Genomic DNA, 27,567 nt, shown 5'->3' with positions numbered 1-27,567 from the left:
TATCCCTGGCTCTAGGTGGCTGTGGGTAGTGTACATGCCTTTAAGGGTTTCCAAACACTGTCCAGGAGGCTGCTTCAGCCCTGAGAAAGTTCTGAGTTGGAGTAAACAAAGACAGGCTCCTGAGTGGAACATACAACCACAGTTCTTTGATAACAAGGTCTTCATTGCCTTTCCTGGCACCAGCAACTTGCATAACTGGAAAAAAATGGCACATTAAATTATGGGATCAGAAATGATCCTGATAGTAAGTGAAGAACTCGTTGAGATTTCATGTTTAGTAAGCTGAGGATTGAGAGTAATCAGCCAATGTTTATGTATCTTAACATATATTATATTTCTAGAATTGGATGCACATCAGGATGTTCTGAAGAATAGCAGCAACCCTCCGGGAGATAGTCACTTCAATGCCATGATCAAAGACAAAGAATCTCCCATCAGAAGCTGTCATTTTGTTTACATTGTGGCCTTAGTATTTGGAACCATAATCCAGTTCTCTGATGAAAGTGAATTTGTGGTAGACATGTCAAAAACAAGCCGTATTCATGTTCCCAAAGACCTGCCACCAAAAACCAAAGTCTTAGACTTGTCTCAGAACAACATATCTGAGCTTCACCTGTCTGATATCAGCTTTCTCTCAGGGCTGAGAGTTCTGAGACTTTCCCATAATGGAATCCAGGGCCTTGATATTAGTATTTTCAAGTTCAACCATGATTTGGAATATTTGGATTTATCTCATAATCAGTTGCAGAAGATATCCTGCCATCCAATCACCACGACTCTCAAGCATTTAGACCTCTCATTCAATGACTTCGATGCCCTGCCCATCTGTAAGGAATTTGGCAACTTGACCCAACTGAATTTCTTAGGATTAAGTGCTACAAAGTTACAACAATTAGATTTACTACCCATTGCTCACTTGCACCTAAGTTGTATCCTTCTGGATTTGGAAGACTATATGAAAGAAAATAAGAAAGAAAGTCTTCAAATTCTGAATACAAAGAAACTTCACCTTGTTTTTCACCCAAATAGCTTTTTCTCTGTCCAAGTGAACATATCAGCAAATAGTTTAGGGTGCTTACAACTGACTAATATTAAATTGAATGATTACAATTGTCAAGTTTTACTTAAATTTTTATCAGGACTCACTGGAGGACCAACCTTACTAAATTTTACCCTCAACCACATGGAAACAACTTGGAAATGTTTGGTTAAAGTTTTTCAGTTCCTTTGGCCCAAACCTATAGAATATCTCAATATTTACAATTTAACAATAGTTGAAAGCATTGATGAAGAAGTTTTTACTTATTATAAAACGACATTGAAGGCACTGAAAATAGAACATATTACAAACAAAGTTTTTATTTTTTCACAGACAGCATTATACACAGTGTTTTCTGAGATGAACATTCTGATGTTAACCATATCAGACACACGCTTTATACACATGCTTTGTCCTCAGGAACCAAGCACATTTAAGTTTTTGAACTTTACCCAGAATAGTTTCACAGATAGTGTCTTTCAAAATTGTGACACTTTAGCTAGATTGGAGACACTTATCTTACAAAAGAATGAATTAAAAGACCTTTTCAAAGCAAGTCTCATGACTAAGGATATGCTTTCTTTGGAAACACTGGATGTTAGCTGGAATTCTTTGGAATATGACAGAAGTAATGGAAATTGCTCCTGGGTTGGGAGTATAGTGGTGTTAAATTTATCTTCAAATGCACTCACTGACTCTGTTTTCAGATGTTTACCTCCTCGGATCAAGGTTCTTGATCTTCATAATAACAGAATAAGGAGCATCCCTAAAGATGTCACTGGTCTAGAAACTTTGCAAGAACTCAACCTTGCTTCCAATTCTTTAGCCCACCTTCCTGGATGTGGTATCTTTAGCAGCCTTTCCATACTGATCATTGACTATAACTCAATTTCCAATCCATCAGCTGATTTCTTCCAGAGCTGCCAGAAGATTAGGTCCCTCAAAGCGGGGAACAATCCATTCCAATGTTCCTGTGAGCTAAGAGAGTTTATCCAAAGTATAGGCCAAGTATCCAGTGACGTGGTAGAGGGCTGGCCTGAGTCTTATAAGTGTGACTATCCGGAAAGCTACAAGGGAACCCCTCTAAAGGACTTCCAGGTATCTGAGCTATCCTGCAACACAGCTCTGCTGATCGTCACCATTGTGGTCCCTGGGCTGGTGCTGGCTGTTGCTGTGACTGTCCTCTGTATCTACCTGGATCTGCCCTGGTACCTCAGGATGGTGTGTCAGTGGACCCAGACCCGGCGCAGGGCCAGGAATGTACCCTTGGAAGAACTCCAAAGAACTCTCCAGTTCCATGCTTTTATTTCATACAGTGAACATGACTCTGCCTGGGTGAAGAATGAATTAATACCTAACCTAGAAAAAGAAGATGTAAGAATTTGTCTCCACGAGAGGAACTTTGTTGCCGGCAAGAGCATCGTGGAAAATATCATCAACTGCATTGAGAAAAGTTACAAATCCATCTTCGTTTTGTCTCCCAACTTTGTCCAGAGCGAGTGGTGCCATTATGAACTCTACTTTGCCCACCACAATCTCTTCCATGAAGGATCTAATAACTTAATCCTGATCTTGCTGGAACCCATTCCACAGAACACCATTCCTGATAGATATCACAAGCTAAGAGCTCTCATGGCACAGAGAACTTATTTGGAATGGCCCAAGGAGAAGAGCAAGCATGGACTCTTTTGGGCTAATATTAGAGCTGCTTTTAATATTAAATTAAGACTAGTCACTGAAAATGATGAAGTGAAAGGTTAAAAAAAATAAAACATCTGAAATCCAATTTAAGAAACCATCATTCACTTGGATTCTGATGGACACTGGTTTCAAGTTATTTCTGGATGCTGCCTCCATTATTTCCATGAATGCAGGGAAGACTTACTGAAAACCATGTTTCAGCTGAACTGGAAACCAGGCTGGGGACCGAGCTAGTGCTCAGACTTGCTGATTACAGGTAACTCAGTCTCTCTGGTTTAACCATTCTGTTTCAAATTGAAACAGTCTCTGTCGAATGAATGCTCAGTCATTCAAGGACCTTTCCTCTCTCTCTCCTTTCCCGAGTGGATGTTGTGTGAGCAGGAGGCTATGAAACTTGCTGGCCACAAGGAAAAAGTCAGCCTCAGAACTGTATGCAGTGGTGCTTGGAGAGTACTGTGGATCTTCATCAGCCTTGGGGTCGGCTCTGTCATCCTGCTCTACTTTGGGAGAAAATAGACCAGATACAGAAATTAAAGACCCTTTTTTCTTCACATCTGAGTAATACTTTACAAAATTTTTGATCTTGCTATACAAATACGGAATTAATCAGTGGCAACTTATGGCATTTTACACACACATATATATGGGGCTTCCCAGGTGCCTCAGTGGTTAACATTCCGCCTGCCAAACAGGATATGCAAGTTCAATCCCTGGGTTGGGAAGATCCCCTGGAGAAGGAAATGGCAACCCGCTCCAGTCTTCTTACCTGGAAAACCCCATGGATAGAGGAGCCTGGTGGGCTACAGTCCATGGGATCGCAGAGTCGGACGTGACTGAGTGAATAAACAACAACTATATATAAATATATATATGTTATAGGCTGTTGAGGCCAAAGACATGATTCCTGCTTGCCAAGAAAATTCAGAGCCAAAATTATTTATAACTGATTATTGCATAGGAGTCTCTGGTTGTGTTAGAATTTTGGTGAATGCCTCAAAACTGCACAGAGGTGGTAAATATCACCACATTTTAAATAGATATTAGACAGAGCCAGGTTCTGCTAAAAAAATGGCAGAAAGAGGCCAGTAACTATGTTCCCCATCTTCAGAGGCTTGGATTCAAAAGGGTGATTAAAGAGTCGTTAAGTAGATGTTCTAGACCTGTAGGGAGATGGCTTTGGATTTCTTCTTGACTTCCTGACGTCTGTCTTGACTAAGCCACCAATATCTCTCACCTGTATGACTACAGTAACCTAACTGGGTTCCCTGCTTTTTACTCTTGCCTCATACATTCTCCAAACAGCAATCAGAGGAATTGTTCTTAAAATAGAAATTATTTTAAGCCACCCCGCTGCTTAAAAAGTTCTAACGACCTCCCCTTGCAGTTATAATAAAAGTTGAGCCCCCTGTCAAGACCTGCCGTGAGGCTGGGGATGAGGAACGGGATGAAGGAGGGGAGGGGTGCTGCCTGACTCGTGACCATCATTGAGAGGAACGGTGTATGGGTCTGCTAGGACTGCCCTGCCACACACCACAGTCTGGGTGGCTGAGACAACAGTAATGTATTTCTCACAGTTCTGAAGTCCAGGAAAGGGAGAGATTGGCAGAGAGAATGGGATGGAGGGGTGTGACAGCATGGTTAAGAGACATGACTAGGATGACTGCAATATAAATGAAGGAGAATGCTTTGACACTCAGTCATGTCTGACTCTGCAACCCCATGAACTGCAACCTGCCAGGCTCCTCTGTCCATGGGGATTCTCTAGGCAGGAATACTGGAGTCTGTTGCCATGCTGTCTTCCAGCGGATCTTCCCAACCCTGGGATTTAACCCAGGTCTCCCACATTGCAGATGGATGAGAACATAGTAAAGAAAAAAGAAAAACCCACACACTGGGAAAAGCGGAAGTCCATTTCTTCTAGATTTCTGGAGATTGGTTTGATTAGAAGAGAATGAGAATAAATTATAGGTAGTGAAAGGGACTTCAAGGGATTTCTAAAGCCACAGGGACTTTCTGGGGATTTCTAGTTATAGTTAGTTTACAAGGCATCTCAACAGTCAAGTCTAAGTATGAAGCAGTTTTTGTGAGCAGATTTCTGACCTCTTCAGTCCTTTTGAGGTATTAACAATGCAATGTAGCTTAGCATTTTCAATCTCCAATTCCATTTAAGCTCATCTCCTTTCCCCATATCATAGGGTGCAGCTTCACATCACAAACAGATAGCTCAGTGCTGCTGACCCTCTCACTGCCTCCCCTGTATGCATGTGTGCCTGGGGAAAATGTGAGGATGGCGAGGAGGTGGGGTTTGCACTATCTGATTCAACTGCTTCAGGAAGTGCATGCCCCAGTTGTTGGCAGCTCTCCTTAGAACAGGGGGTAAATTACACTTCCTAGTCCCTTGTTTTGGACCCAAGTCATAGGAAAAGTTCTAGTCTATACCCTACACCATACTTTGTAGAACCAGCTGGTTTAATTAAGAAAAAGGAAAGTGAAAGTCACTCAGTTGTGTCTGACTCTTTGTGACCCAGGCCAGAGTACTGGAATTCCCCAGGCCAGAATACTGGAGTAGGTAGCTTTTCCCTTCTCCAGGGGATCGTCCCAACACAGGGATCTAACCCAGGTCTCCCACATTAAGAGATTATAAAACAGAATACTTGGTCCAATGCCATCTGAGGAATGTGTGTGTGTATGTGTGTAAACTGCACAAATTTACTGCCTAGCAATTTAGTTACCAGCATCAAGAGCTTAAAGCATGTTTATATAAATATTAAAAAGTCTGCATGTTTGCTACAAAAATGATAGTGATGTATTATATATCTGTATGGTAAGATTATTATTGATTTGAATTTTTATCTTTATTTATTTGTATTTCCTGAGTTTTCTTCAGTAAACACGTTTCTTGGATAATGTAACATTAAAGTAACTAAAAAAATGACCTTTAAGAAGAATGTGCGTGCATGCTTAGTTGCTCAGTCATGTCCGACTCTCGAGACCCCATGGACTTCAGCGTGCCAGGCTTCTCTGTCCATGGGATTTCCCAGGCAAGAATGCTGGAGTGGGTTGCCATTTTCTCCTTCAGGGGATCTTCCTGATCCAAGGATCAAATCCATGTCTCCTGCATTGACAGGCAGATTCTTTACCACTGAGCCACCTTGGAAGCCCTTGAGAAGAACACATACACATATATTTATCTGACCTTGTTATGAAGAACTCTTTTAACCTAAAAGCAAAATGTAGCAGTAGTCTGATGGAGCTGATTATAAAGACTTGTGAGAACCAGTGGTTAAATATTAAGGAATTTTGCAAGCAGGTCAGTTGGTAGTTAGAAATCAGGTATAGTGGAAATACTTGAACCATAGATATTGGCAAGTGCTAAGAAATAATGAGGCTTTTTGTTTTTTGTAGCCTGGTTTACCCTAGGTTGTTGTTGCTTAGTTACCAAATCACACCCGACTCGTGCAGCCTTGTGGGCTGTAGCCTACCAGGCTCCTCTGTCCATGGGATTTCCCAGGCAAGAATACCGGAGTGGGTTGCTGTTTCCTTTTCCAGGGAATCTGCCTAACCCAGGGATTGAATTCATGTCTCCTGCTTGGCAGATGGATTCTTTACCACTGAGCCACCTGGGAAGTCAACCTGATTCACCAGCACACAACTAACTGAGAATAATAGCAAAGAGAAAGTCAACTTACTTGTTTATATAAAAAGGTACATATTTGTTGGTTTGAAAGATCATGAGATAAAAAGATAAAAAATGAGGGAAGATGTTTACAAAAAGTTTGACAGAGGGTGAGTGTCAGTAACATAAACGAGAACGTGTAATTAAGTAGAGAAACATAAACCTGATATAGACATATAGTGATGCGAACAAGTAATTCACAACAGTGACAGAAACTGTCAGTAAACATAAAAAGCCACCCAATGCATTTACTCACTCTTTCCAGGAATTTATCCTAAGATGACAATAAAACAGTTGGACCAAGACGGCGTACAAAGGTGCTTATCAACGTTTCATGAAGCCAAACACTTAGGTCGGTAGCTGGAGACAGATTGGCCTTGGTCTAAGATTTACTCAGGTGGCAACTTAAAAAAAAATTGCTGGAAAATTTTAACCAGTTAAGGGGGAATTAATTCAATGCCAGATGTCTAATTGATGCCATTTTTCATTCCCAGCCAGCTTCATGGGGCACAATTTGAACTCTAGGGTCAGATGGGAAAGAGGAATTTTGCTTTCTGTTGAGAAAATATGGAGGGAGGGATGGAAGGAATGGAACACAGCTGTGAGTACAGCTGACCCTTGAACAAGATAAGTTTGAACTGCACTGGTCCACTTACAGATTTTTTTCAAAAAAAAAAAAAGTACTATAGCACCACACTATTTGCAATTGATTGAATCCAAGGATGAGGAACTGCAGTTACAAAGGGCCAACTGTAAAGTTATAACCAGATTAGGCGCTCTAAAACCTGTTTTGTTCAGGGTCAACTGTATTGACTCTGCTGGGAGAGGCATCCCTCAAACTAGTTTTCTTCCTTGCTGAGTGAGGGACCATACTCTGCAGATTTCCCTGGTGGGAATCCACCTGCCAATGCAAGAGACATGCGTTTGATCCCTGGTGTGGGAAGATTCCACGTGCCACGGAGCAACTAACTCGCCCATCACAACTACTGAGCCTGTGTTCTAGATCCCGTGCTCCACAAGAGAAAGCACTGCAAAGCATACCACGCAAAGAGTAGCCTCTGCTGGCTGCAACTCAAGAAAGCCCGCTTGCAGCAATGAAGACCAAGAGCAGCCAAAAATAAAAATAAATTTAAAAAAATAATACAGAAAAAGAAACCATACTTTCTACCTCTTCCTGAAAAAAGTACTCACAAACTAGAAATGGATGGGAAATTCCACAATCTGATAAGGAATGATACAAATAAACTTGCAAAACAGAAAGAGACTCACAGACTTAGAAAATTAACTCATGGTTGCCAGGGCTGGGTTGAGGGGCGGGGCTGTGGTGGAGGGCGGGGGGAAGGAATATTTAAGGAATTTGGGAAGGTCATGTACACACTGCTATATTTAAAATGGATAACCAACAAAAACCTATTGTATAGCACATGGAACTCTGCTCAATGTTATGTGCCAGCCTGAATGCAAGGCGGGTTTGGGGGAGAATGGATACATGTATGTGTATGGCTGAGTCCCTTCACTGGTCACCAGAAACTATTACCACACTGTTTGTGGGCTGTACCCTAATACAAAATGGTTTTGATGTTTAAAAAAATAAAAGCATAGATGGAAAACTCATCATTAACCTCATACTTAATGGTTCTCGAAACTCTTCCCTACTATTCGGAACCTGCTCTCAATAGGTTCAGAACCTCGGCATCAAACCTCTTATCACTTCTGTTCCACATTGTACTGGGAGTGCTAGCCAAGGCAGTTAGACAAAAGTCAAAGTGAAAGTCACTCAGTCGTGTCCGATTCTTTGTGACCCTATGGACTGTAGCCCACCAGGCTCCTCAGTCCATGGAATTCACCAAGCAACAATACTGGAGTGGGTAGCCATGCCCTTCTCCAGGGGAATCTTCCTAACCCAGGGATCAAACCCAGGTCTCCCACATTGCAGGTGGATTCTTTACCATCTGAGCCATCAGGGAATCCCATTAGACAAGAAGGTGTTATAAAAAGTATCCATCTTGGAAAGGAAGAAGATGACATTCTGCAAGTGACATCATCTTATTTATAGAAAATACTACTTAGGAATCCGCTGGAAAACTAGTAGAACTAATAAACAAGTTCAGCAAGGTTGCAAAGAAGATATACAAACAGCTAATTTACACATGAAAAGATGTTCAACATCATTAGTTATCAAGGAAATGCAAATTAAAACCATAATGAGATACCAATTCATTCATAAGAAGACTATAGTAAAAGTCAGAAGTGCTCAAGTGTTAGCAAGAATGTGGAGAAATTGGAGCTCTTATACGCTGTTGGTGGAAAGATAAATGATGCAGCTAGCCTGGAACTCCTCAAAAGGCTAATCATATTTATATACGAGGTAGAATTTCACGCTTAAATATCTAAATATATACCCAAGAAAGAATGTCTCCCCAAAACTTGTACATGAATTTTTATATATTCGTAACAGCCATAAGTGTAAACAACACAAATACCCATTCGCTGATGAATGGATAAATAAAATGTGGTATACCCATACAATGAAAAGTTATTTAGCAACAAAAAAATGAAACTTGATACATGCTGCAACATGGACAAATCTTGAAAACATTAAGCTACGTGGAAAAAAGCACAAATAACCACATTTTACATGATTCCATTTATATGAAATACTCAGGCAAATCTATAGAGATCATTAGTACAATCCATAGTGGTTGTCTAGGTCTGAGGCAAATGGGGCATTGGAAAGTGACAGCTAAGGGGTGTGGCTCTTTGCAGGGTGTTGAAAAAGTTTGGTTGTGGTAATGGTCACACAGTTCTATGGCTTTACCTTAGGTCATTGAATTGTTCACTTCAAATGCGTGAAATTTTTATGCTATATGAATTATATCTTAATAAAGTTTTTGTTAAAAAAACAACAACAGTACAGGTCACATCTAATTGGCGATGTTTACATTGCCATGGATCCAAAAAGAAACACCTGGGTATGGAATTAAGAGTGGGCAAAAACTGCTGTTGAGAGAAGCAAAGAGGTGCTTAGAGTCTCAGATACAAAACCTCTATGTTGAGTTAGCTCTTTGAGTTGCTGTTGACTCGACGTAGGCTTGTACTTATTTGCACGGTTATGATAAATCCACCTAGACTCAAGCCATCCAGTATGGAAGCCACTAGCCACATGTGACCATGGAACACCTGAAATATAGGTAGTCCAGATGAGATGTGCTGTAAATTTAGAATACACACTGAATTTTTTAAAATTAGTTGATTAACTAGTTTGGCTGTATCAAGTCTTAGTTGAGGCGTGTGGGATCTAGTTCTCTGACCAGGGATCGAACCCAGGCCCTCTGCATTAAGAGCATTGAGTCTTACCCACTGGACCACCAGGGAAGTCCCATACACACTGGATTTTGAAAACTTGAAATGAAAAATATATATATTAATAATTTTTATATTGTGGCATTTTAAATGATATTTTTGATATTTGGGGTTAAATAAAATATTTTTAAAATTTAAAAGAGGTATATTCTTTGAGAATTAAAGTTATTCCTTAGAAGAGGTGGATATTTCAATGCCTGGGTGTACATGCTTACAAGTGTGCTTGTCCACTGCTAACTGGTGCAGTGGTAAAGAATCCACCTACCAGTACAGGAGACGCAAGAGACTTGGGTTCAATCTCTGGATGGGGAAGATCCCCTGAAGAAGGGAATGGCAGCCCACTCCAATATTCTTGCCTGGGAAATCCCATGGACAAAGGAGCCTGGCTGGCTACAGTCCACGTGCTGCAGAGTCAAACACGACTGAGCACTAGCATGAGTACAAACCTACTGGATAATAGGGAGAATAAAAAGAGGCGAGTGAGCAACTCAGAGTGGGGATGAGCTTGAAGGGAAACACAGGACTTTTTGAGTGCTAAAGTGCCCTGCTGAACTCTCTCCTGGGTATCACTTTCTACATCTAGTTCACAATGTCAAATGTCTTTCAGTTCAGTTCAGTTCAGTCGCTCAGTCATGTCCGACTCTTTGCGATGCCATGAATCGCAGCACACCAGGCCTCCCTGTCCATCACCAACTCCTGGAGTTCACCCAGACTCACGTCCATCGAGTCAGTGATGCCATCCAGCCATCTCATCCTCTGTTATCCCCTTCTCCTCCTGCCCCCAATCCCTCCCAGCATCAGAGTCTTTTCCAATGAGTCAACTCTTCACAAGAGGTGGCCAAAGTACTGGAGTTTCAGCTTCAGCATCATTCCTTCCAAAGAAATCCTAGGGCTGATCTCCTTCAGAATGGACTGATTGGATCTTGGGGAGCCAGAAGCTGAATTGTTAATCAAAGAGCAAGCCTATCTCCAGTTATAGGTCTGGGAGAAGTAATGGTAAGAGTGGAGGGAGAAGGAGGTTCATTCCTTCAGTCACAGAAATATATTTATAGGTACACCTCCCTTCTTGAACAAATTGTGAGGGGACAGGAGGAAACCGAGAGAGAGAGAGAATAGGACAAGTTAAAAAGCACCTCAAGGTTCTCAGTTTAGGGAAGCTGGCCTTGTTCCCTGTGGTAGAAAAGCTGATTCCAGCAAGAATTGCAACCAGCTTGCAACCTCAAGATGTTGAGGACATCTGGTAGCACCAAGCTGAGCACAAGTTCAGAGGAAGAAAGCTAGCATGTCCCAGCTCTATTTGCCCACTTGTTATTTTGTTACTGTTGTTGTTTTAAAAGACCAGAGTGGAGCTATCAGGTTGGATTCCTTGAGCATGCCAACAAGAAGGAACCACATAAAGCTTTATTGGAGAAAAGAGATTGTTAGCTAGCCTATTTTCCACATAGAGATTTTAAAAATCAGTTTTTGAAGAGAGCTTGAAAATTTGAGCACCAGATTTTCTCTGCAACCCAATCTGTCAGAAAAGACATGATTAGCATCCATTCTGTAAAAGCCCATGAGAGATTTTTTCCCCTTATGAATTTTAACAAAGCTTTGACCTTGACCACTGCTTCTTTCCACCTTCAGTCACTTTTAATAGTGGCCTGATTGAAGGGTTAGAAGTAAAACACCCGAAACACCTCTACCCCCACGTCCGTCAGCATGGTGATGATAAGCATTTTGAATTCAGCAAATAAGGCATCACCGACTCGATGGACGTGAGTTTGAGTAAACTCCAGGAGTTGGTGATGAACAGGGAGGCCTGGCGTCCTGCAGTCCTTGGGGTCGCAAAGAGTCGGACATGATTGAGCGACTGAACTGAACTGAATAAATCATCTGTGGATCATTAATACCGCCTCCTTCACTTTGTTAGTGTAGACACTAGTGAACTGATTGCAGGGAAGGGGGGCCACAGAGAGGTGATTCTATCTAATTGCTGGTCTGTGGATTCACAGACCATTTCTACACATGAATACGAGAAAATACGTTTACACTGACTGTGTCATGTAATTTCAGTGGGATTCAGTAGGTGGCGTAGAAGAGCTTCCCCAGTCCACCCACAAACACCAAACCAGCGAAATAAAATGTTTGAGGAAGTATTGGATTTTTCTACAGACTGCCAACAGGACAGAGGAACAAGCCAACTTGGTAAGCAACATCTTTTTAAATTATGTAAAATAAAATAAATGGTGTAACTAGTTATTAGACCCCAAATCTCAGACATGTCTATGATTAAGTCCTGGGTGTTTTTCTAAGTGCGTTATTTCTGATATGTACTTACTGTGACTTGAGCTAGCATTTATTTATCAGTTGCTTGTTCTGAGTCAGAGAAAGGGTTTTTGTGTTTGTGTGGATTTTTTTTTTTAAACGAACCTCATCTCAGGCACGATTTGCTTTCAAGAGATTTGAGTTAGTAGATGAATATTTGGATCACAAACATCTCACGGGTTTCTGATAGAGCTGCTAGCGGTTGATTCAGATGGCACTGCTCTTTTTATCCTATTCCCTCCATTTATCTCTTTGTAATGAAAATGCTGAGGACAATGATTGGTAGGTAAACCACTCCTGGAGGCAGTGCAGCCCAGTGACTCCTGTTTTTATGGGCAGGTGCATTTGAGTTTTTTCTCTGGGCAATTCCCCCAATTTATATTTTTTTCCTGTTTTCTCAGACTACGGAAACTGTCCTAGGGTGCAGCTATTGAAGTGGAATTACAGGTTTTGAAAATGTTTCCCAGGCTACACCCAATTGGATCCAAAGAGTTGTGAGTTTTTCTTTACAACAGAAAGCAAAAGTTCACAAAACCACATAGACAACAAAGCAGAAAAGCTCTTGAACTGGTTTTGATCCTTTCAGCCTGTGGTTAAAATTTATAGCTAGTTGCCCTCGTGCAAAGAAAACTCTAAATAAATATTTGTGGGACTGAACTTAATGGGCCAGATTGATTGTATGAGTATTAGCTATTAAGACAAGTCAAAGTCTTGACTCCCTGCCTCCAGAGTCTTCTGGCAAATGCAATTCCCATTTATTGATATACTGAATCATAAAAGGTGAGGCTAAACCTATAACAATCATGAAAATAGACATAAACACATCTGGAGATATTTTTATACTATCAAATTACAGCAATTTATTACTAGTTAACTTTGCAAATAATAATTTTGTCTGGCAGTAAAGTAATTTTGAGCTGCTACTATAGATGAGATTCTGTGCTGTTCATTAGGACCTTGACAAAAGTATTGATTTTCACTGATATAGCAAGTTTGATATATATAATTTATATCTCCTTTAAGTGCCTAAACCTGGTGTCTCGGGTGATAAAGAATCTGTCTGCAACACAGGAGACCTGGGTTTGATCCCTGGGTTGGAAAGATCCCCTGGAGAAGGGCATGGCAACCCACTCCAGTATTCTTGCCTGGAGGATTTCCATGGACAGAGGAAACTGGTGGGCTACAGTCCATGGGATCGCAAGGAGTCAGACATGACTGAAGTGACTAAACACATATATGCAACACTTTGACTTCTTAATTATAGAAATATAAATGATTTAATAAACTGAGGGCTTCAAATAGTGACTGCAAGTGAAAGGGCAAAATGGAAGTTGAGCAAATAGAAGATATTTGAGTCAACCAATTCAGCTAGGCAGAAAACTGAAGCCATGCTTTCATTCAATGCTTGAAGACAGGGAGTTTGATACCGACCAGGGTTCTCAGCCTTCCCCAATCATTGGATACTGACTAGAGGCCAGACAAGAAATTCAGGCAAGGCTTCATTGGGGCCCCTGCTGCAGCAGAGGGAGTGAGAACAAGTAACAGGCTCCTTTGTTCACTGGCTTGAGAGGGAGGTGAGCTGGTTCCTTCTATGGGGGTGAGGTTAGAGGTATGTCCAGGGGTGGGGCTGGAGGGGTGGCTGAGGTGGTTTACCGACCCCTTTGGTGTTGTGTGCAAGGGCATACACAGTCTGCTTTTGCTCCAGACCCCCTGTCTTTGCTCTAAGCTCTTTGGAGGTAGCAGATGGGCTTTTTTGGTCTTTTAGTGTCTTTTGTCCAGGATTTGTCTCAACTGCACATGCATGCAGTTATTTTTAGTCCCTTGTAGTTTCTTTGTCTTTTGTTGCTTGAGAAGATGTTTGCCGAGATGCAAGCACTATAGCACGGCAGCAAAAGGTCCCTGGTCCCAGCCTATCTCAGTTTTATAATGTAGTTTTTTGTGGTTGTTGCTGTTGTTTAGGAAACAAGCTGTCCTTACCACTCTCTCCTTGCTTGTGGTTGTGGTGGGTTCGCTGTGTGCTAAGCACTCGTGTCTGAGCACGGAGTCCGTCTCTGCCGCTTGTCTCTCTGGCCACTCTGTGCATCACACCCGAGGGTGCTGACCACTGCTTCCTTGAACTCTGGTGTTTGGCTGGATGGTTAAAAGATCCCTGGATTTGGATTCAGGTTTAGGAATAAGTAAAGAATCCCATTTGAGCCTTAAGCCCAAGCTGCTCTTGCTTTAACTTAACTTCTACAGGATAGTTCTGTTTTGAGATATTAGGCACTGGCCCAGGCAGTAACTGAGTATTATTTTTATTCTCATTGAAAAATGTCTCCTTGGTGTGGGTAGCTCTTTCAGGGAGCTGAAGAGAGAGACTTGGGACATTTCTGGGTCTTTCAGCCAAATACAGTCAATGACATAGAAATACCACCTGTACTTTTCGCATACATTATAATGTCTCTGTCCCCTCCCCTCATGAGCAGTGATGAAGGGGGCATACATGGCCCTCTTTGATGTTTGAAGAGGTCAGGATCACCAAGGCATCACTGGGCATCTCTGTGAAAGGGTAAGTCCAAGAAATTCCCCCAACTAGATAAATTTGCATGTCTTACTTGGGGAACTTTTACAACCCACGATTGTTTCTGGGACATGAATTATTTGGGTCCCTCAGCTCTCCTTGAGAGATCTGAGGGGACATGTGAAGAGGAATTTAACTTTTTGCTGATACTAATGGCCTGCTTATATAATGTGGTTCTAGGAGGTTTTGAATAAGTTCCTTAAAATATCTGCATAGCCATGTAGCCCCCCCCCCCCACTGAGGGGGTCTCTGGTGGTGAGAGGGTTCACTGTCTAGGGTTCATATCAACATGACCCCCTGGTCTCATATGCTATGGGAATGCTGATAATAAAATAGTGTCTGAATAATGGTGGGCTTGTATAATGACATAACCCAGGACAATACCTACTGTATCATAGGGAATACATACATATTTGATGAATGAATGTGTTGCAGAAAGGAGGACCCCTGTCTAGGGCCCAAGAGTGAGCTCTTGTCTAACACTCAGAAATGAATTGTCCAAGGAGACACCCGTGCTGACAAAGCAAGAGACTTTATTGGGAAGGAGCACCTGGGTGGAGAGCATCAAGGTAAGGGAACCCAGGAGGACTGCTCTGCCACATGACTCAAAATCTCAGGTTTAATGGGATTAGTTTTACAGGATTAGTGATGGAATTAGTTTCCGGTTGTCTCTTGCCAATCATTCTGACTCAGGGTCCTTCCTAGTGGTGTGAGCATCACTTGGCCAACATGGATTCCAGTGAGAAGGATTCTGGGAGGTTAGTAGGATACATGGACTGGTGTCTTCTCTTTCCTTTTGACCTTTCCTGAAATCTTCCGGTTGGTGGTAGCTTGTTAGTTCTACATTCCTTACCAAGGACTTCCTGTTTAAGATAGCTCCTGTAGGTGGTTACTATGGTGCCTGGCTAAGGCAAGTGGTTTCAGTAAGTGCTTCCCTTAACAAATGAATGAAGAAAAGTTTTCTGAATAAGAGAGAGAAGGAAACTGCTCCCATCTAAAACCTTTCAGTGATCACTGACCCCCTCATCACTCTCAGGATAGAATCCCAAACTCCTTACAATGATCTGCCCCCTGTGTTCTTGGCCTGAACTCCCCTCACCCACCTCACTCCATGCCAACATTGGCCTCCTTACTGTGCCTGAGACAAGCCAACCTCAATCCTACCTCAGGACCTTTGCACTTGCCTTTTCCTTTGCCAGAAGGAAATGCTTCCCCCACAGATCTTCCCATAGATGATTCATTCACTTCATTCTGATTTCTACTCCAACATCATATTCTCAGAAAGGGCCTCTCTGACTAATCAATCTGAAAAAGCCACCACCAACCACTGTTATATACCTACCACTATTCTTGATTCATTTATCCTGCTTTATTTTTCTGTATAGTGGGTATCACTACATGAAATTATTATATGTTTATGTTCTGTCTTTCCTCTAGATAATAAGCTCTTGAAAATTAGAACCTTGTCTTGATCATTGCTTTATCTCTAGTTCCTAAAACATGGCCAGAAGGTTATCCATAAATACTGATTGAATAAATGAATGAATGAATGGATTTTCTTATCTTTTATCATTTTCTGAAAGATCTTTTATCAGAGTTATTGCAGTATTGCTGACCATATTCCTTATGCTGTATATTACAACCCCATAACTTATTAATTATATACTGGTGGTTTGTACTTCTTAATCCCCTCACTCTCCCACCTTCCATCCCTCTTTCTGCTGGCACACACTTATTTTCTGTATCTATGAATCTGTTTTCATTTTGTTTGTCTTGTTTTTTAGATTCCACATATAAGTGAGATGATGTGGTTTTTGTCTTTGACTTATTTCGCTTAGCATGATACTTTCTAGACCTACTCATGTTGCAAATGGCAAGAATTCATTTTTTTAATGACTACTATTCCACTGTATATATATATATATATGTGTGTATATATATATATATATATACACACACACACACAAAACATCTTGATCATTCATCTATTGATGAACACCTAGTTTTGTTTCCACATTTGGCTGTTGTAAATAACACTCCCTCTTTCTCTTACAGGGATAATCGTCATTGGATTTAGGGACTACCTAGACTAGGTGTCCCCAACCCCAGGGCCATGGACTGGTGCTGGTCCATGACCTATTACGAAGTGGGAGGCACAGCAGGAGGTGAGCAGAGATTAAAACCAAAACCACCCCCACCTCCGTCTGAGGAAAAATTATCTTCCACAAAACCAATCCTTGGTGCCCAAAATTTGGGGACCGCCGAGTCCTAGATAATCCAAGATGATCTTCTCAGGACTCTTAATGTAATTATCTCTACAAATACCCTTTTTCTAAATTAGGTAATATTCAATTAGGAGATTAGGACATGGTTAGGAGGTGGACATATCTTTTTTGGGAGGAGGGTCACCATTCAATCCATTACATATCCATATTAAAAGTTATTTGATTAGAGGTAGTATAACTGTTGGAGAAGGAAATGGCAACCCACTCCAGTATTCTTGCCTGGAGAATCCTGTGGACAGAGCAGCCTGTTGGGCTGCTGTCCATGGGGTCGCACGGGGTCAGACATGACTGAAGCAACTTAGCAGCAGCAGTATAACTGTTTATGAATATGTGTATTTTCCTGGTTTCAGGTTGTGTGACTCCCAAGAATGTAGCTTTAATTTAATGAGTCTCTAGTAAAAAAATGTTTAATGTCAGTCATGCTTAATTTAATATAGTCATTTAATGCTGACTTTTTTACCCCTAGGATCTGTACTGTATCCAGATGCTCTGAAGAATAGCAACTACCCTTAGGAATGTCTACTGTTACAAAATGACTAAAAAAAATTCTAGCATCTTCCATTTTGCCATCATCTTTATATTAATACTTGAGATCAGAACTCAATTATCTGATGAAAGTGAATTTTTAATTGACAGGTCAAAAAGAGGTCTCACCTATGTTCCCAAAAACTTATCCCTGGAAACAACCATCTTAGATATATCATACAACTATATTTCTGAGCTTCAGATGCCTGACATCCTCTCACTATCAAAGCTGAAGATTTTGATAATTTCTCATAATAGAATCCAGTATCTTGACTTGAGTGTTTTTAAATTCAACCAGGAACTGGAATACTTGGATTTGTCCCACAACAATTTGGAGAAGATTTCTTGCCACCCTACTCTGAACCTCAAGCACTTAGACCTCTCATTTAATCCATTTGATGCCCTGCCCATATGCCAAGAGTTTGGCAACATGTCTCAACTAGAATTTCTGGGGTTGAGTGCCACACAGTTACAGAAATCCAGTGTGCAGTCAATCACTCATTTGCACATCAGCAAGGTTTTATTGGTCTTAGGAGATACTTATGGGGAAAGAGAAGATGCCGAAAGCCTTCAAGACCTTAAGACACAGAGTCTGCACATTGTTTTCCCCACAGGAAAGGAATTCCATTTTATTTTGGACGTGTCAGTCGGCACCACAGTGAGTCTGGAACTGTCTAATATCAAATGTGTGCTTGATGATAATGGGTGTCCTTATTTCGAAAATGTTCTGTCAAAACTTCAAAAGAACTCAAGGTTATCAAATCTTACTTTAAACAACATTGAAATAACTTGGAATTCCTTCTTTACGATCCTCCAGTTGGTTTGGCGTACAAACATTGAGTACTTCTCCATTTCAAATGTGAAACTACAAGGTTACCTTGACTCTAGAGATTTTGATTATTCTGACACTTCACTGAAGGCCTTGTCTATACACAAAGTTGTCCATGATGTGTTCAGTCTTCCACAAGGTTATGTCTATAAAATATTGTCAAATATGAACATCCAGCATCTCACAGTGTCTGCTGCACACATGGTCCACATGGTCTGCCCATCCCAAATTAGCCCATTTCTGTATTTGAATTTTTCCAATAATCTCTTAACAGACACAGTTTTCATAAACTGTACAAATTTGGCTAATTTGAAGACACTTATCCTACAAAAGAATCAGTTAAAAGAACTTGTAAACATAGTTCATATGACCCAGGAAATGAAGTCTCTACAACAACTGGATGTTAGCCAGAATTCCCTGATGTATGATGAAAGTGAAGGAAATTGCCCTTGGGCCAGAAATTTATTAAGTTTAAATATGTCTTCAAATATACTTACTGACTCTGTTTTCAGATGTTTACCTCCTCAGATCAAGGTTCTTGATCTTCACAATAACAGAATAAGGAGCATCCCTAAAGATGTCACTGGTCTAGAAACTTTGCAAGAACTCAACCTTGCTTCCAATTCTTTAGCCCACCTTCCTGGATGTGGTATCTTTAGCAGCCTTTCCATACTGATCATTGACTATAACTCAATTTCCAATCCATCAGCTGATTTCTTCCAGAGCTGCCAGAAGATTAGGTCCCTCAAAGCGGGGAACAATCCATTCCAATGTTCCTGTGAGCTAAGAGACTTCATCCAAAGTATAGGCCAAGTATCAAGTGACGTGGTAGAGGGCTGGCCTGAGTCTTATAAGTGTGACTATCCGGAAAGCTACAAGGGAACCCCTCTAAAGGACTTCCAGGTATCTGAGCTATCCTGCAACACAGCTCTGCTGATCATCACCATTGTGGTCCCTGGGCTGGTGCTGGCTGTTGCTGTGACTGTCCTCTGTATCTACCTGGATCTGCCCTGGTACCTCAGGATGGTGTGTCAGTGGACCCAGACCCGGCGCAGGGCCAGGAATGTACCCTTGGAAGAACTCCAAAGAACTCTCCAGTTCCATGCTTTTATTTCATATAGTGGGCACGATTCTGCCTGGGTGAAGAATGAATTAATACCTAACCTAGAAAAAGAAGATATAAGAATTTGTCTCCATGAGAGAAACTTTGTTGCTGGCAAGAGCATTGTGGAAAATATCATCAACTGCATTGAGAAAAGTTACAAATCCATCTTTGTTTTGTCTCCCAACTTTGTCCAGAGCGAATGGTGCCATTATGAACTCTACTTTGCCCACCACAATCTCTTCCATGAAGGATCTGATAACTTAATCCTGATCTTGCTGGATCCCATTCCACAGTATTCCATTCCTAGCAGCTACCACAAGCTAAGAGCTCTCATGGCACAGAGAACTTATTTGGAATGGCCCAAGGAGAAGAGTAAACACGGACTTTTTTGGGCTAACCTAAGAGCATCCATTAATATTAAACTGATGGAAAAAGCAGCAGAAATACATTAACACGGAGATTTAAAATTTATCCCCTGCTGCGTTTGGGAAAATGTTGCTGATTTTGGAAGCTCTAACAGTGACCTTATTTTGCATCGACATGGATATAAACATGGTTTTGAATTTAGGATGTAGATAAAAATATGGGGTTTCCCTCATGGTTCAGCAGTAAAGAATCTGCCTGCCAGTGCAGGAGAGACAGGTTTGATCCCTGGTCTGGGAGGATCCCACATGCTGCAGGGCAACTAAACCCGTGCACCACAGCTACTGAGCCTGCAGAGCCCGGAAGTGCAACTACAGCGCCCAAGTGCCACAACTACTGAAGCCGGTGAGCCCTATAGCCCATGCTTTGTAAAAAGAGAAGCCATTGCAGTGAGAAGCCCTCGTACTGCAACTAGAGAATAGCCCCTGCTCACCACAACTAGAGAAAAGTCCACACAGCAACCAAGACCCAGCACAGCCAAAAATAAAATAATTATATATAATTAATTTTAAAAGTGTGTATGTCTTTTCAGGCCCCAGTTCCTCATGATATAATTTCAATTGAATCAGTTAATTTCTAACACAAAAGGGATTCATCTATTTCTCTGCTAGGACTGAATTTAGTGAGTTTATCGTGTAATCAAGAGAAGCACCTGTTCAAACAACTTCAGTTGATATATGTTCCTGTGTGCCAATCAGGGTCAGTGGTAGAAAACTGCATGCCTTTTGCAACTGTAGCTGGGTTTCTATCGGTTCAGTTCAGTCACTCAGTCATGTCCAACTCTTTGCGACCCCATGGACTACAGCATGCCAGGCTTCCCTATCCATCACCAACTCCCAGAGCTTGCTCAAATTCATGTCTATCAAGTCAGTAATGCCATCCAACCATCTCATCCTCTGTCATCCCCTTCTCCTCCTGCCTTCAATCTTTCCCAGCATCAGGGTTTTTTCCAATGTCAGTTCTTGGCCAAAGTATATTTCCAACGTCAGGTGGCTAAAGTGTTGGAGTTTCAGCTTCAGCATCAGTCCTTCCAATGAATATTCAGGACTGACTTCCTTTAGGATCGACTGGTTGGATCTCCTTGCAGTCCAAGAGACTATCAAGAGTCTTCTCCAACACCACAGTTCAAAACCATCAATTCTTCAGTGCTCAGCTTTCTTTATGGTCCAGCTCTCACATCCATACATGACTACTGGAAAAACCATAGCTTTGACTAGACAGACATTTGTCAGCAAAGTATGTCTCTGCTTTTTAATGTGCTCTCTGAGTTTGTCATAGATTTTCTTTCAAGGAGCAATTGTTTTTTAATTTCATGGCTGCCGTCACAATCTGCAGTGATTTTGGAGCACAAGAAAATAAAGTCTGTCACTGTTTCCATTGTTTCCCACATCTATGAAGTGATGGGACCAGATTCCATGATCTTCATTTTCTGAATGTTGAGTTTTAAACTAGCTTTTTCACTCTCTTCTTTCACCTTCATCAAGAGGCTGTTTAGTTCCTCTTCACTTTCTTCTGTAAGGGTGGTGTCATCTGCATATCTGAGTTTATTGATATTTCTCCTGGCAATCTTGTTTACAGCTTGTGCTTGGGTTTCTATAGCAGATTTCTAAAGCGATTGTGTCCTCCTCATTTCCATTCAGCATTTTTCTCTGCATGTTGAAGGCTGTTTATTGTTAATGCTAGAGATTCTTCACCCGAAGGAATTTCTTCTTGGCCATGAGAAGCCACTTGGTCCACATGAAGGGCAATTCAGATATGCTGGAGGTTGTCCTTGGAAGCTTCCCTCAGCCAGTGTTGGAAAGTGAATTGACAGATAAATAACCCAGCTTTCTCTCCCATTTTGGGGGGACAAACCTGGGGTCTACTTTACCTTCTCCCCGAATCTCCCAGTAGAATGGAAAAGTCCTGATTTTCTATGGTAGAAATGACTTTATTGGCTTTCTTTCTCTTTTTGTTTCATAGTCTCATTCCTCCAAGGGTGTTTCCGAGATCACCTCTGAAATAAACTACTTGTAGTTGCCTACTTGTCTCAGGGTCCCAAACGATGGATGTTACATTTCAAGCCAAATGGAACTTGAGTCTGGTTTCCTGTGGCCGGAGATCTTGCTGAGATCCTAGTTATCTAAACTGGAATGCAGAAGCTCATTTGCCTTTTTGATCATAAGAAGAAATGGAGCCAATGTGTCCCGCTTCTATACACAGCATCCCTATCTTTTGGAAAACCACTTAAATAGGGTAAGAACAGATTGGAGCAGTGCAAGGAATGGACTTTATCAGATGTTTTGCTCAGCTTTGTTTTATCAGCTATTTTCTACCTTCATCGGTCGCACTGTATGACAGCCAGTTCTAGACAGGTGTGGACTGACTTGTCACAGCTGCACCTTGTCATAGCTGCACCCTACTTCTCAGTTTATGCCTTATAATGTCACTAGTAGCGCTGTTACATGATGGTTATAGAAACCTGCTTAGCCCCTCTGGTATATGTACAAAACTATATGTACTGGATGTGTATCCTTTGAAGAGATCCTTGATCTCTAAAGGGATGGGAGCCATTAAATGAGGCATAGTCTAGACCATTCCTCAGAATCCCCAGTGGAATTGAAATTTACTCACTCCTAGGAGTAACCATGGAGAAGTGGCGACCCACTTCAGTACTCTTGCCTGGAAAATCCCATGGATGGAGGGGCCTGGCAGGCTGCAGTCCGTGGGGTCTCTAAGAATGGGACACGACAGAGCGACTTCACTTTCACTTTTCACTTTTCTGCATCAGAGAAGGAAATGGCAATCCACTCCAGTGTTCTTGCCTGGAGAATCCCAGGGACGGTGGAGTCTGGTGGGCTGCCGTCTATGGGGTCGCACAGAGTCGGACACGACTAAAGCGACTTAGCAGCAGCAGCAGCAGGAGTAACCAGGTCAATAATTCACTCTTGGATGGTTTTCTATTCTTCCTGTTTCATTCTTCTCAGGCCCCTAATTCTGGAGCCCCAAGATTACTTCTTCAAAATGAATGACCTATACACAAAGCTCTTGTTTAAGTCTTCACTTTTGGGAGGAAAAACCCAAGTAACACTTACATATACTAGTTGTTTCTTGCCCTAAAAAACTTACAATCAATCATAGGACATTACATGTATCCAGATAATTAAAATAAAAGTCAATGAGACAAAAATATAAGTGGAAGTTCAGAGACCATTTAGATTAAGTGAAAAAAATCTTACAAGTGATGGTTTTCCCTCTGGGCCTTGAAAGAAGACTTAAACTTTGGATTTTTCAATGTGTAGATGAAGAATGGAAAGGCCATTCTAAATAGAATGATGCATAGAGAAGAGATAGGAATACCCAGGCCTGTTCTGGGACTGTTGTCTTAATTTGACTGGACCATGAAGTTTATGAAAAGCAACAGTGAAATATAAGTATGCAGTTAGATTAAGATCATGTTGTCATTGGTATACCTATGGCTGATTCATACTGATGCTGATGTTTGGCAGAAACCAACAATATTGAAAAGCAATTATCCTTCAAATAAAAATAAATAAATTTAATTATTCAAAACAGATCATATTGTCAGGGGTTTGAAAGTCAAGCTATGGAGACTTGACTAGAAGTCTAGGGATTGACTAGTCTAGTCTTGACTAGAATATAGGGCTATATGAAAGTTATCATTTATACTTCTATGAGAATTAATAGTAGAAAGCAAATTAAAACCATGAAATATATGCTAAAAATGTATGAACGCGCTTGTTCTGTAAGGGATGTTGCAACAGTCATTAGAGCTGGATTTTCCTGTTTTCTCTAGGATGATTGCCCTTCCTGTATTGAACTTTAAGATTTCACAACCAAGTTTCAGTTGCTTAGTACTAGTCACGCATCAGTTTGGTAGGGTTCCAAGCCTGGGTGGCCTAAACAACAGAAATGTATCATCTCTCAGTCCTGGAAGGTAGAAATCCAATATCAAGTTTCCAGCAGGGTTGGTTCCCTCAAGCGGTGGGAGGGAAGGATCTGCTCCAGGCCTCTTCCCCTTGGCTTACAGATGACTGTCTCTCTCTGTGTTCCTTCACATGGTCTTCCCTCTATGCCTCTTTGTGCCCAAATTTCCCTTTTTTATAGGGACACCAATCACATCGGATTATGGCCCATCCTGACAACCCAGTTTAATATACTACCTGACTACGTTTCCAAATAAAGTGACATTATGAGGTACTGGGGTTTAGGACGTCAGCAGAAGAGTTTTGGAGAACACAATTCAACTGGTTACTTCTTGTGAGTCTAAAAAAAATCCTTAAAGGGAGTCATAAAGTCAGTTAAAGTTTATTTAACAAACTCAAGACTTGGAGAAGTTAGATCAATCCTTTATGTAAATAACTGATCTTGTCAGTGGTCTTAAGGAGTTTACTAGGAGCTTGAAACTGTATTTGTAGAAACTTCTGCTGAAGAATTCCAAGTTGGGAGATGAAGAATCAGTTCAAAATGTGAACAAATATGTATGAATAGTAAGGCAAATAAGAAAGATGTCACATGTAAAGGAGAAGAAACATTGCAGATTGGGTGAATGTAAGCTCTGCTTCTCAATGTCTGGATTGTAATGCTGACTCTATTACTTATATGTGAATGGCGCTGGATAATTTACTTGACCTTTCCAAGCCTAAATTCATTATTTGAAAAATCTGTATTGTCAAGGCTATGGTCTTCCCAATGGTCATGTACGGTTGTGAGAAGGCAGAACACCAAAGAATTGATGCCTTCGAATTACGGTGCTGGAGAAGACTCCTGAAAGTCCGTTAGACAGCAAGGAGATCAAACCAGTCAATCTTAAAGGAGATCAACCCTGAATATTCACTGGAAGGACTGATGCTGAAGCTGGAGCTCCAGTATTTTGGTCATCTGATGCATACAGATGACTCATTGGAAAAGTCCCCTATTCTGGGAAAGATTGAGGGCAGAAGGAGAAGAGCGTGTTAGAGGATGACATGGCTGGATGGCATCACCGATGTAATGAACATGAACTTGGGCAAACTCCGGGAGATGGTGAGGGACAGGGAGGCCTGACATGCTGCAGTCCATGGGGTTGCAAAGAGTTAGACATGACTGGGCGACTGAACAACAACAACCCTTAGAGTGGCTAGCCAAAACCTTTAGATTTCCAGTTATGAATTAAAGACTAGTTACAATATGTCCCCCTAAGGGCAGAGTTCACATGGCCACCTTTCCAAGTGGTTCTGTTGAAGCCCCTTTTCCTAGGATTGAGGTAAGAGGGAATTCATAATATACTAAAAGCGCTCTACAAAACCCTCTTCCAATCCTTAACTCTTTCAGATTCTCCAATCTCTTCTATTAACTAGAAGTCAGTGAAGGGTTGTAGTTATCTAACCTCACGCTTCACTGCAGGGTTCTTGACCAAATTGAGATTAAAATAGTTCCATCTTTATCAGTTTTTTAATATTAATAAGACTGCAGGGAAATGGACATGTTTTTATAGTGATAATGTGGGGCTTCCTAGATGGCACTAGTGGTAAAGAACCTATCTGCTAATGCAGGAGACATAAAAATGCAGGTTTGATCCCTGGGCCAGGAAGATCCTCTGAAGGAGGGCATGGCGACCCACTCCAGTATTTTTGCCTGGAGAATCCCATGGACAGAGAAGCCTGACAGATTACAGCCCATGATAATAGGAGGGCCAAGTAATTTGGATTATATATATATGTGTCTGTGTGTGTATAAAATCACGGCCTTTGACCTGTAATTCCACTTCTGGAAATCTATCCTGAGGAAATAGTTGAAATGTGAACAAATATTTCTTCACAAGGCTTCCCTCATAGCTCAGTTGGTAAAGAATCTGCCTGCAATGCTGGAGACCCCAGTTCGATTCCTGGATTGGGAAGATCTGCTGGAGAAGGGATAGGCTACCCACTCTAGTATTCTTGGGCTTCCCTTGGGGCTCAGCTGGTAAAGAATCTGCCTGCAATACAGGAAACCTGGGTTTGATCCCTGGGTTGGGAAGATCCCCTGGAGAAGAGAAAGGCTACCCACTCCAGTATTCTGGCCTGGAGAATTCCATGGACTGTGTAGTCCATGGGGTTGCAAAGAGTTGGACACGACTGAGCGACTTTCACTTTCATGTTAATTGCAGAGTTATTGTTAACAGTGAAAAATTTGAAACACTTCAAATTTCCAACAGTGGAAGGATGTGCTGGGTTCATTTAGTGACATATTTTGCAATTATTAAAAGTACTGTATACAGTTAAGATGGTAACTTTTGTGTTATGTGTTTTTTTTATCACAACTTAAAAAAAAATGTAGAGGACATTTATTCATTAACATAAGGGAATGCTTATATTAAAACATAAATGAAAAACATAGGATGCCAAATAGTATGTACAGGATGGTTTCAATATGTTTAAAATATGCAGAGAAAAAAAGTCTTGATGAAAATATACAAAAACATTATCAGCACTTGCCTGTGGTTGATGCTTGCTTCTGGTTTTACATTTTTCTGTACTTAAAAATTTTACAACCAACAACAACAAAAAAGAAATGGGGTTTAGGAGAACAAAACTAGGTCTCTGTTAGAGGTGGAAGCAGTAGAGAATAAGTATTATGAAGCTGGGTTCTGTGCATATGCATCCTGGAATTAAAGCCTAGCTCAATTTCTCTGTAAACTGTGTCCTTGGATGAATTCTTCAACCTCTTCCAGCTGCCTTTTCGTCATCTGGAAAATGGCATAAAAACCATACCTCGCTTATAAGATTGTTAAGAAACCAGAGGTATAATGTGTGGAAAGCCAGGGTCTGGCTATTCACTCCAGGGCTGGAAGTGCACAATGGGCAGGAGGACACTCCCGGGATAGGCTACCGCAGCCTGGGTTCTGCCTCTTCCACCTCCTTCTAGCCACCCTGAGTGGTTATGTAATGCCTCTCTGCTTTGTTGCCCTGGATGTAAAATAGTCTCATCCTGTTGTTAGGAGCATTAAATGAGTTAATATGTGTAATGTCAGAGAACAGTGCTTGGCCCAAAGCAAAAGGTCAATAAATGTCAGCTCTTATGATGATGTCATTATTATTGCAGTTATTGTTCTCTTCATTATTTTATGTCACCACATGTGGAACTGGAGATGAGCTGCTCATCATGTTCATCTAGATTGTCCTGGGCTGTCTATATATAGTCTATATACAGAGACACATATTTCTATCATAGATAGATAGAGGTATAGATTTTTTTCCCCTTTCTTGCCCCTAAAGCCTTAAGGATAAATTTCTGAGGACACAGGTTCTGATAGATGTTTCTACAACAGGATCATTTGTAGAGTGAACAGGGTTAGCTGAGAAAGGAAGCCAAAGCTGGAAGCAGGGAGGTGAGGAAAAGAGAAACAGCAGTATTTGGCATTATCGGGAAATATTTTGTGGTGAATTAGAGTTCCAGTTTGTTGTTTAATTGTAGCATGGCCATTTATTAACTTAAAACTTTAACCCTATTTGTTCACTATGGCAACCACTAACCATGTGTCACTACTGAGTTATTAAAATGTGGTGAATCTGAATTGAAATGTGCTGTAAGTGTAAAATACACATTATTCTATGAAACAAAGAATGTAAAATATCACGTTAGTAGTTTTTTATATTACATGTGAACATTTTGATGTCGTGGAGTAAACAAAATATATAATCAAAATTAATTTCACCTATTTCTTTTTGTCTTTTTAAACTTGTTTACTAGATAAAGTTACTTATATGACTTGCCTTCTTTCTGTATTCTATTGG

At 41.1% G+C, this 27,567-nt stretch overlaps 2 protein-coding genes across 6 annotated transcripts in view; both read left to right on the top strand.

Moving 5' to 3' along the window:
* TLR6 (toll like receptor 6) overlaps nucleotides 1-27,482 on the top strand; it is a 48,265-nt gene extending 20,783 nt beyond the window's left edge. For 3 of the 5 annotated variants that reach the window (XM_070791295.1, XM_070791294.1, XM_019962586.2), the window contains one exon: nucleotides 342-3,823. In XM_070791295.1, the coding sequence (XP_070647396.1) occupies nucleotides 410-2,800 (2,391 nt within the window). In that variant the 5' untranslated portion in view covers nucleotides 342-409 and the 3' untranslated portion in view covers nucleotides 2,801-3,823. Of the gene's footprint in view, nucleotides 1-341; nucleotides 8,031-11,834; nucleotides 11,967-14,551; nucleotides 14,635-15,081; nucleotides 15,216-16,701; nucleotides 16,812-21,775 lie in introns of those variants that run through there. The other 2 variants (XR_011567155.1, XM_019962585.2) reach the window with 2 other exon arrangements.
* On the top strand, nucleotides 17,448-20,327 carry TLR1 (toll like receptor 1). The gene has a single exon (XM_070791296.1). The coding sequence runs from the start codon at nucleotides 17,464-17,466 to the stop codon at nucleotides 19,840-19,842; it is 2,379 nt and encodes a 792-aa protein (XP_070647397.1). The 5' UTR covers nucleotides 17,448-17,463; the 3' UTR covers nucleotides 19,843-20,327.
* Nucleotides 27,483-27,567: the final 85 nt, after the last annotated feature.

Source organism: Bos indicus, chromosome 6 (genome assembly GCF_029378745.1).
Source record: "Bos indicus isolate NIAB-ARS_2022 breed Sahiwal x Tharparkar chromosome 6, NIAB-ARS_B.indTharparkar_mat_pri_1.0, whole genome shotgun sequence".
Taxonomy (NCBI): Eukaryota; Metazoa; Chordata; class Mammalia; order Artiodactyla; family Bovidae; genus Bos; species Bos indicus.
This window is presented reverse-complemented; position numbering and strand designations above follow the sequence as displayed.

Coding starts and splice junctions, on each gene's coding strand:
- TLR1 (XM_070791296.1), top strand. CDS start 17,464: ATGACTAAAAAAAATTCTAGCATCTTCCATTTTGCCATCATCTTTATA.